General features: G+C 42.3%; 2 protein-coding genes across 2 annotated transcripts; both read right to left on the bottom strand.

Annotated features, from left to right (window-relative positions):
* Positions 1–6,527: 6,527 nt before the first annotated feature.
* LOC130737829 (uncharacterized) lies at positions 6,528–8,303 on the bottom strand. Its single transcript, XM_057589684.1, has one exon. It carries the CDS (start codon positions 8,143–8,145, stop codon positions 6,727–6,729), a length of 1,419 nt encoding a protein of 472 aa, XP_057445667.1. The 5' UTR covers positions 8,146–8,303; the 3' UTR covers positions 6,528–6,726.
* A 259-nt stretch (positions 8,304–8,562) lies between these two features.
* LOC130736270 (glutathione S-transferase T3-like) lies at positions 8,563–9,711 on the bottom strand. Its single transcript, XM_057588110.1, has one exon. It carries the CDS (start codon positions 9,709–9,711, stop codon positions 8,563–8,565), a length of 1,149 nt encoding a protein of 382 aa, XP_057444093.1.
* Between the last annotated feature and the right edge of the window lie 1,361 nt (positions 9,712–11,072).

An 11,072-nucleotide genomic window follows, 5' to 3' on the forward strand; every position in this document is an offset into this window, starting at 1 on the left:
ACAACCTCGAAGGAAGGCATTGGAAGTCAAATCATAGTTTTGGAAAAGCGAGGAGTGTCGTCGGATCCAAGTGTTGAGGAGTTTGGTAAGTTCTGAGTATGTTGGAAGTCAAATCATAGTTTTGGAAAAGCGAGGAGTGTCGTCGGATCCAAGTGTTGAGGAGTTTGGTAAGTTCTGAGTATGTTGGTACTCCTTCGCTCGTTGAGCAGTTTGATAGCCATCCAAGGGATGAGCCGAGAAGCTTCACTGAGGCGTGAGACCTTGTGAATGCGGGATACTCCACTGAGGCGTGAGACCTTGTGGAAAGCATGGAACTCCACTGAGGCGTGAGACCTTGTGAGAGCATGAAACTTCACTGAAGCGTGAGACTTCGTGAGAGCATTGGTGACCCGAAGAGTCATCGTGAGTGGTTGCACCCATGCATATACGCGATGAAGTGCCAAGCAGAGTACTTCGGTATAGCAGGAAGTAACGATCAGCCATGCAGAGTTGGATCGGTCCTGACTATACCTGGCACAACAGGAGGTAACGATCATCCATGTAGAGTTGTATCGTGCCTGTTGATGTTCGGCATAGCAAGCAGAAATGGTCAAACCATGTAGAGTTTGTACCGTCTTGACTATAGCCAAAGGTGATAAGCGACGCCCGAGCAGAAATGGTTAAACACGAGGCTAGTGTTACGACCGTCTCGAGGTGCCCAGCCTATAAGTGGCAATACCTTTGGTTTGTCCCGTCGCCAAGCAGAGTGACGTTGTTGTTTTGTTCCGTCGCCAAGCAGAGTGACGTTGTTGTTTTGTTCCGTCGCCAAGCAGAGTGACGTTGTTGTTTTGTTCCGTCGCCAAGCAGATTGACGTTGTTGTTTTGTTCCGTCGCCAAGCAGAGTGACGTTGTTGTTCTGTTCCGTCGCCAAGCAGAGTGACGTTGTCGGTTTGTTCCGTCGCCAAGCAGAGTGACGTTATTCGGGTTTTATGCTGATCTGACTACATGATGATGTTGGAGTAAGAGGCATCACGGGCCGAAATGGTCCCACCGTGGCTGGTGTTAGGACTGATCCGATGATGTCCATCCGTTCCGGATTGCATATTGGTTGACTGGGTTAACCTGCATATCATTTCATGCAACATGCATACTGACATAGTTGATGAGTGTGTTTCGTACTTGTTAATTCTATTTGAGGCATGTTAACTGTGATTTACTGTCGTTTATGTTCATTGAGAAATATGCAACCCTAGGATGTTATCCCTAGTTATAAGCCTAAGTGGCTATTATCTTATTTATATCTATTGGTGCTATTATTTACATAATTCTTTGGAGTTGACCCTCGCGTCTTCTGTGTGTGCTTTGGCGAACAAACGCCCTTTGTCAGATGTCTTTGGCGGGCTGATTCATGATGGTTCATCCTTCGGGAGGAACTAGGGTTGAGATGCGGGAACTGGAGCGTATCGCGGTAGCGAGAGGAGGACGGATGGTGTACATAGACTAGGTCGTTCTGGATTCAGATTCGGGCGACGATCATGCTAGCATGTAGGTTTTAGTGCTGGTGTGAGCTCCTCGAGATGGGATTAGTGTAGGAGTAGAGTCTTAGCTCTGAACATCATTTGTTTTCTTTGGGGATAGGGTAGTTTCCCACCTATAGCTTTTTGTGTGGTTCTTTACGAGAATCACAGAGAGTTGGTTGGACTTAGGAGGTCTTGCTTCAGGCCGATGGGCCAGCTTATTCTCAGTTTTGAGGGATGGTGTTGCGGACACTTGACCTTTCTTGTGGATTGTACCTTTTGCCTACGGGCGTTGCACTTTTCTTTCCGTCACTGGAGGTTTACTCGTGACGAGGTTACTACTACAGCGGGGGCTGTTTATATATTGTATATTAGTTCTGATTATTGTTATTGTTGGGTTTTATTTAATTCAGTCTTGTCATAGTTATTATTAAAAAAAAAATATCTACGTTTTTCCGCATTAAGTTTATTTTGGTTACTAAAGTGACGCCACCGAAATCGGGGTGTTACACAAAAGGTACTAACCAAAAGAAAGGTCAAGTGTTCGCAACACTATCCCTCAAAATGAGAATAAGCTGGCCCATCTGCCTAAAGCAAGACCTCCTAAGTCCAACCAACTCTCTGTGATTCCCGTAAAGAAACCACACAAAAAGCTATCGGAGGGAAACTACCCTGTCCCCAAAGAAAACATAACGGTCAGAGCTAAGACTCTACTCCTACACTGATCCCATCTCGAGGAGCTCACACCAGCACTAAAACCTACATGCTAGCATGATCGTCGTCCGAATCTGAATTCAGGACGACCTAGTCTATGTACACCATCCGTCCTCCTCTCGCTACCGTGATGCGCTCCGGTTCCAGCATCTCAACCCTAGTCCCCCCCCGAAGGGTGAACCATCGTGAACCAGCCCGCCAAAGACATCTGACAAAGGGCGTAGTCCGCCAAAGCACACACAGAAGACGCGAGGGTCAACTCCAAAGAATTACGTAAATAATAGCATCGATAGATACAGATAATAGAATAGCCACTTAGGCTTATAGCTAGGGATAACATCCTAGGGTTGCAAATTCCACAAAGAACATAAACGACAATAATAACAATTAACATGTTCCAAATAGGATTAACAAGTAACAATCACACTCAACAATTAAATTAGTATGCATGTTGCATGATATGCGAATGACGGTTAACCCAGTTAACCACATGCATTCCGGAAAACGGATGGACATCAAACGGATCAGCCCTAACACCAGCCACGGTGGGACCATTTCGGCCCGCGTGCCTCTTACACCACACAAAGGTAGTCAGATCAGCAGTAAACCCGTAGGTCTGCCATTTCGGTCTGCCACAAGAGTCGTCTACAAACGCTCTTACACGGCATTCCTGGTCTTATGACCATTTTGGAAACCGACGAGGTCCAGAGTACGTCCTGTGTTAATACCTCATTAATGTTGCATGAATGCAGGATGATTAGTCAAACAACGTCTCCGAATCTCACTCGACACGTCGCCACGTGTTCTAGCTAAATTAATGTCTCTAAAAGCTTACCCTAAGGTAACAGTCGATTTTGCGACAAAAGACACATCTTTCAACAACACACATAACTCATGATGATCTCCAAATCATCCGACTCATCTCCATCTGATGGTCAAAACTGCTCAACGAGCAAGAGTATCAACATACTCGGAAACTATCAATTTCCCGGACTTATCCCCAGGATAGCCCAACAACACAGCTGCTCCAACAGCACAAGAGTATCCCGCATTCACAAGGTCTCACGCCTCAGTGAAGCTTCATGCTGTTCACGGGGTCTCACGCCTCAGTGAAGATCCATGCTTTCCACAAGGTCTCACGCCTCAGTGGAGTATCACCCATTCACAAGGTCTCACGCCTCAGTGAAGCTTCTCGGCTCATCCCTTGGATGGCTAAACAAACTACTCAACGAGCAAAGGAGTATCTACATACTCAGAACTTACCAATCTCCTCAACACTTGGATCCGGCGACACTTCTCGTTTTCCAAAAACTAAGATTTGCATCCTAAGCTTCCTTTCGAGTTTAATATCCTTATTTGAAGATTTAGAGGTTGTTTAATGTCTTATGAGTTTTCTTTACAAAATAAGATCCTTTTAGTCTTATCGCAAATCTTATAAGTTCTCGGGATCTCCTAATCCCCAAATGACACCAGAGAATGTCTCGATCCATGAAACACCAATACAAGGCCCGAATCTCATTCGTCCTATCAAACTTTCTCAAAAACTCTCAAAATAAAATCGGCATGACCTACCCGCTATTCTCACTAATCAGAAACTCAGATTTCATTGCAAAAGCATAATTAATTCATCACAGTCAACAAACATGTCATATATCAATACATCTCAGAATAAACACGTAGCACTTAGCATATAAAGCATGCACCACACATCATAGATTACCCACATAGCACATAGCATGTAAGTCAAACTCAAAAACATATCAGTAGATGCATCATCTACATTGTCAGCCAAAGCCTCAGAAAACATTTTTCCAATCAAACACAAACAAGTGCGGAAACAGTAAATCAAGTAGAAATATCGACACCTAAGCATTAACTAAGCATTCAGTGAGTAGCCCTCACCTTAGCAAATTCTCATACTAGCTGCAATTTCAATCCCAACACATCTTTGCTTTCCCGTGTCGGTTGTGCTTTCTTTTATTCTTTTAGCTTCGTCGTCAAGCGCTCCCGTTATTCGTACCCTTCATAAGTACACATGACATAATTACCATTTGAGTTAACCTACTAACTGAAGGTCTAAAGCTACGACTTTAGGAAATTGACTCGAAGCGAACGCATGTTAAACCTAATCCCCATAATGGGGATAACCCATTAGGATCAATTTCAGAAATCAAGACAAGTCGTCATAATGAGAACAAAACACAATAAACAACGCTTCAAAAGCTTTTGAATTAGTAAATCACTTAAAAACCAAAAACTTATATCTTTGTTAACATAGAAAGGTATACATAATTGATACTTACTCCTCTCGTTTTCCTTAGAGTTCTCAGTCTCCATTAGAATACTTATTGAGGTCTTAAATCACCTAACATAAAAATAAATCCTTCCCAACTAAATCCATTAACCAATAAACAAGCTCAAATAAAGTTCCTCCTCTGTCCTTCTACATACCCACGGCCTCAAGGCCCTGTTTTCACCAAAATATTTTCTCAAACTCTTTTGTATTTCCATTGTTTCAAAACTAATCTCATAATCTAACTCAACTCTATCGTGTAGGGTGCAAGGGCATTTTTAGTAGTCTAATCATGTAGTGTGGATATAAGACAACTATATTATAGGAGAGATTTATAATGGCTAGGTGTTGTGAAGGTAATCACTAATGTCATATAATTGTAGTGAAGTCTAAAACTGTGTCATCTGGCCATACTTAATTAGATAGTACCCGTGGACCATTAATTCTCTAACATGTAGTAGATAGAGTAAATTGACACCATTATGAAAAGCACAAGAATGGCTTGCTATGACCAAAGTCACGTAAATTAAGTGACAGATTTAATCAAGAAGGAAAAACAGAGTTTGTGAAAGTGTAGTGTTATTAAGAGTGTAAATTGACTACTAACAAAAGCTAAGTATGTAATAAAATAGTTTGTATGCCATATTTATTTCCTACATCATCTCCTTAACTAAATGGTTACTAGCTTTACAATTCTATTTTCCTCCCCTCATAAACTTATCAGATATAATACAGTAAACTAAATGGAAGAGTACAATTGAAATTCCCATGCCCTTTGCAATTGAACAACCAAGACACTAACTCACACACACAACAGACGCATAAGGGCCCCTATTGACCCAAAACTTTTAAGCACAAAGTTCATGTCTTTCTCCTTCTACCTCAAGTCTCATGGTCATGGGACTGAGCTTCAATTCTTCCTCTGGTCATGGCCTTATCTTCCTCTGATGACCAGCAAGCCCTGAGCACGGTGGCAGAGAACAAGGAATATGGAGATTAGGAGATGATACAGAGAAAAGAATTAGGGTTTTGAAAAGGAAAATTTGAAACTGATAAGGAGAATCACCTCTTACTGATGATTGGGCCTTGGATTCAGGAAAAGGAGGTTGAGAGCTTCAAGAAATTGGCCCCCGTTCTCAGAACAAAGCTCGCCGGAGAAGACGGCGGTGGCGGCGGTCGCGGTGGCCGATCATCGAATCGATGAAGGGGTTTTATTGCGGTTGATGAGAGGAGTTCTGTGGTGGCGTTGGTTTCTCCAAAAACTTAATGGTTCGCCGGAGATCGGAGGAAAAACAGAACATGGACAGTGGTGGTTGCTGCGTGAAGGAGGCATAGAGGTGGTGGTGCTCGCGGTTTTGGCTCGTGGTGGTGTTGTTGTTCCAGACATGTTGGGAAGAAGAAAATGGTGAGGAGGAAGAAGAGAAGTTGCAGACAAGGTTCAGAGAAAGTGTTCTGCAGCTTTTGTTTTTGAGAGAAAGAAATCAGAATAATAAAAGAAAGAGAGATATTTTTCTTTTGTGGGAGAAAGAGGGAGAGAATCGTGAGTGAGAAGGGAGAGTGTGGAGTGAGGAAGAGAAAAAGTCTGAATGGGTGGATGTGGGGCCCTTGGAGAGAGAGATTGGGAAAGGAAAAATAAATTGGATGAGTAAGAGCAACTCCAATGCTTAGGCTCTTATTTGGGTTTTTATACACTATTCAGCACTATTCTACACTATTCAGCACTATTCTACACTATTCATGTGCCACGTCAGACTTAAGAGCCTGCTAAGAGCCTGAAGCAGATTTTGCTCCAATGCATGGGCTCTTAAATTACTATTACAAGGGTCTCACTGTGTCCCACCATACAACATTAAATAATGATATTTATTTTCACCTAATTTAGATTTAAAATTTAATAGTATATCAATACTTCAACTAGAAATTAATTTAATTATTACTTATACTAATTTAATTTAAAATTAATTTTCCTAAAATTTTAAAAAAAGTACATTGTATTGAATTATAGAAATAAAAGAGAGCCAAACTTGAGAGAGAGAGCCTCATTAAAACCTTACTAGGAAAAGCCCAATTGGGATACAAGCCTAGTGAAGGAAAAAGAGTACAACAATCCCTAAGAGAGACCTTAATACATTACATTAACAAAATAAATACGAAAGGAAATACATGAGAATGAAAAATAAACAACAATACATTTGAAACGAAATACACATCAAGGCGTGAAGATTAAGTTTCATTATTATCGATTTCATGAAGGTCCCAGATATGCTCCACCAAGTCTGCTTGAAGTTGGCGATGGATTGACTTTTCAATTTGATGTGCTCTCCTTTCCAACATATTTCTAAAAGCGGGAATAGGACCGCTTAATACTTCAGCATCCGATATGTCATTATTGACCTGCTCATAAACAAAATTACCTTTGTACGTGTTGCGCTCATCTTCAACAATCATGTTATGCAATATGATGCAAGCATAGATGATTGACTTCATGTCATTCGGATGCCACCAGCGTGATGGACCACGGACAATCGCAAACCGAGATTGGAGCACTCCGAATGCACGTTCCACGTCCTTTCTTGCTGCTTCTTGTCTTTTGGCAAACTTTTGCTTTTTTTCTCCTTGTGGCATTGGGATGGTCTTCACAAATGTACCCCACTCGGGATAGATACCGTCTGCTAGATAGTATCCCATGTGATACATTGTTTCATTCACTCTAAATTTCACCATGGGAGCAGCTCCACGCAAAACCTCATTAAACACGGGAGATTGGTTTAGCACAGTAATGTCATTATTTGAGCCTGCAATGCCAAAAAATGCATGCCAAATCCACAAGTCTTGTGATGCCACTGCTTCAAGCATGATTGTGGGTCTTCCATGATCACCTCGAGTGTATTGACCTTTCCACGCAACTGGACAATTCTTCCATTCCCAATGCATACAATCAATGGAACCTAACATACCTGGAAATCCACGAGACTCCCCCCATTGAAGTAGGCGTGTCATGTCTTCCTCGTTTGGACGCCTCAAGTATTGCCCACCAAATACTTCACACACACCTTCTACAAAATTCTTTAAGCACTCAATTGCAGTACTTTCACCAATTCTAACGTATTCATCAACACTGTCAGCAGGTGATCCATACGCTAACATACGAATAGCGGCGGTGCACTTTTGTAATGGTGATAGACCTTGTCTTCCAACTGCATCAACGGACATTAAAAAGTACGGGTTATAAGACCCAAGGGCCTCTACAATTCTGAGGAACACATGCTTTCGCATTCGAAACCTTCGTCGGAAAAGCTCTTCCGTGTATACAGGATTTTCAGAGAAGTAGTCCTTTATCAACCGCTCGTTCCCAGCTTCACGATCTCTCTTTATTACTCTTCTTGTTTTCTTGGGCCTAACGGTGTTGGCATGTTGTTGTTGTTGTTGATAGAACTCCATCTCCTGCTGCATCATATCTTCAACGAACGTGTCATTCATAAAATCCTCCACACATTCGTTGTAAAATGTGTTCCAGTCGGGTAAATTGTTTGGATCCATTATATGGCACAAATGACAAAATATTGGTGTAATTTGATAGGAGGAATACAAGATGAGAGAACGAAAGAACTGTTGAATGTTGAAATGAATGAAATATGGCATGAATAAATAAGAGAAACAACGGTTATATTCCCAACGGCTATATTCCCCAACGACTATATTCCCAACGGCTATATTCCCAACGGCTATATTACCCAACCGCTATATTCCCAACGGCTATATTTCCCAACGGCTATATTTCCCAACGGCTATATCCCCAACGGCTATATTCCCCAACCGCTATATTCCCCAACGGCTATATTCCCCAACATTGACATAGTACTTATTACGAAATTTGAATGATAAAATTACGACATTGACAATATACTAATTAAGAAATTAGAATAACGAAATTACAACATTGATTCAGTACACATGAAGAAGCTAGAATAATAAAGTTACAACATTGATGCAATACACATTAAGAAATTGGAAGAATAAAATTACATCACTAATACACATTAAGAAACACAAGAAGATTTAAGACATTCCTAGTTCACTTAAGGCGAAAGCACGTAGTGCGTTATGCGTACGCAACTCCTCATCGTTCATTCCAGATGTATTCTTGTTAAGGATATCCATATATGCCCGAAAGTTCTCCGCCTTCTTAAATTTGAGTTCTTCCTGTCTCAATTGCAGTTCACTTTGTTTCAGTTGTTGGTCAGCTTGTTGCAAATCTAGTTCTCTGTTCCTTATCTCCCTAAAATTTGCCATCATTTCCATTTTAGCCTTCCCCATGGCTAACACATCAGGGTGAGGAGCAAAAGATAGAGTACTTGACGCAGTATCTGTTGTTTTGGCCTTTCTCTTCTCTGCCTTCTTGCCCTTCGGGCGAGTTGTTGGTGGTGTTGCCTCATATTCGTCGCAATCAATTGATGCACTTGGGTCAGTCGATGTTCCGTCGGCGCCAGCTCCTGACTTCTTTTGTCCCCTTGAATTGGTTTTCATTGATTGTCCCTTCCACTTTGGTTCATCTTTCACCATCCGCCATACATTCTCATGTGTGAAATCTTTTTTATGGTCTACCTGAAATAGGGCATGCGCCTCAGCCATGATATCCTTCTCTGAGTGTCCACTTTTCCAAGGAGTGGTAACTTTGTTGTAGCAACCGGTAAAGAATTGAATATCTTTACTCAATTTTCCAAAACGACATTTCAGCATCTTCCCTGTCCTCGGAGGAGTGTCAAAGTCACGGTACTCATCAAATTGGTCGCGGATCCTATCCCAAAACTTTGCTGCCGTTTGATCAGTTCCCACCGTCGGATCCTTAGAAATGTTGAGCCATGATTGAACAAGAAGTAAATCGTCTTTAACCCTCCATCTGGTGCGTTTTTTTCCAGAAGATTGATCCTCATCTTCAAGATCAATATCATCTAGACCCTCGTGTTGTGTATCATCAGGCGTAGCCTCACATTGTGTATCAGAGACTTTTGAACCAGTGCTACCAGTAGGAGGGGCTTGGCTTTGAAATTGGTATTGTGGTGGATACATGGGGTATTGTGGATTTGTGAAATTTTCATCAGGGTGAAGTGGTTGGTTTTGAGATGTATATGGAAACATTTGGTACTGAGAATTATGAACATTGCCACCGGTGTGAGGCGATTGGTTTTGAGGTGGATATGAAGACATTTGGTATTGAGAAGTTTGAAAATTGCCACCGGGGTGATGCGGTTGGTTTTGAGGTGGATATGGAGACATTTGGTGTTGAGAATTTTGAAAATTGCCACCGGGGTGATGCGATTGGTTTTGAGGTGGATATGGAGACATTTGGTGTTGAGAAATTTGAAAATTGCCTCGGGTGTGACGCGCTTGGTTGTGAGGAGGAAATGACGGCGTAGGTCGAAACACCTGTGAAGGTTGGTTTCCTTGTTGTAACACCGGCGGAGGTTGAGAACTTTCATTGGTGGGAAGTGTTTGATCGTCCAACAAATCATAGTATTGTTGATAATGTTGGTGATCCATTTTGAATTGATGTGTAAAATGATGAAGTGCACACTATATATAATGTATAAAAGCTGAAAATGGGAGAGAAACGGTCTGATAACCGGCCAAACCAGTCAGACAACCTAAAACGGTTAAAAAACCGGCTCCAGCCGGTCAAAACCGGTCTGAAACCGGTCCACAACGGGAGGGTGACCTGCTGGGCAGGTTGTAACACCCCGATTTCCAGGTGTCACTTTAGTAACCAAAAATAGACTTTACGCTGAAAACAGGTAATTTTTTTGTTTGATACCTTTTAAATCAAGCAATAGAAAATAAAGACAAAACCCAACCAACACACAAATATATACACATGTACAGCCTCAGCTGCACTCCCATGTCACGCGCACTCGCAGTGACTCCAAAGTAGTGTGCCCGTAGGCAAATAGTTACAGATCCAGAAGTGTGAGTGAAAAGGTTATAATTACAATCCACTGGGAGAAAGTCGGCCTCAAAATGGCCTAAGCAAAGACTCCTATAGTCCGACTGACTCACTGTGATCCCTCAATAAGAGAACCACACAAAAGCCATGCGTCGGGAACCTACCCCGTCCCAAAAGCAAAACGAATCAGAGCTCTACACAAATATGACGCCTGCCTAACTCTACCAACCCATAACTGCTCACACATCCGAGTCCTCGGCGAACTGAAGACGGCAAGTTGAAGCTCAGCTCCATGCGTCGTAGAACTTCTTTCGTCAGATGTTCACACTCGTCAGTCCGGTCCTCCATGACCCTTCCCCGGTACGTCGCTCGATGACCCACAACATCGATCACCCAAGCGGTGGGGGCATCCCGATCCACAAGCTCATATCTGATCCCCCCCCGAGGGAGAGACCATCGAACACCAGTCGGCCATCGACATCTGGCAGCAGGCCGACCGCCCAAACACAAACATACAAACAAAGCCAAGGCGCTAGGGTCAACTCACAGCAATAAGTAGATATACACTCAGCATGTGATATGGGGTATAGATATATGTTGATATATATACATATAAACAATCCTAGCA

The sequence above is a fragment of the Lotus japonicus genome, chromosome 2 (genome assembly GCF_012489685.1).
Source record: "Lotus japonicus ecotype B-129 chromosome 2, LjGifu_v1.2".
Lineage (NCBI taxonomy): Eukaryota > Viridiplantae > Streptophyta > Magnoliopsida > Fabales > Fabaceae > Lotus > Lotus japonicus.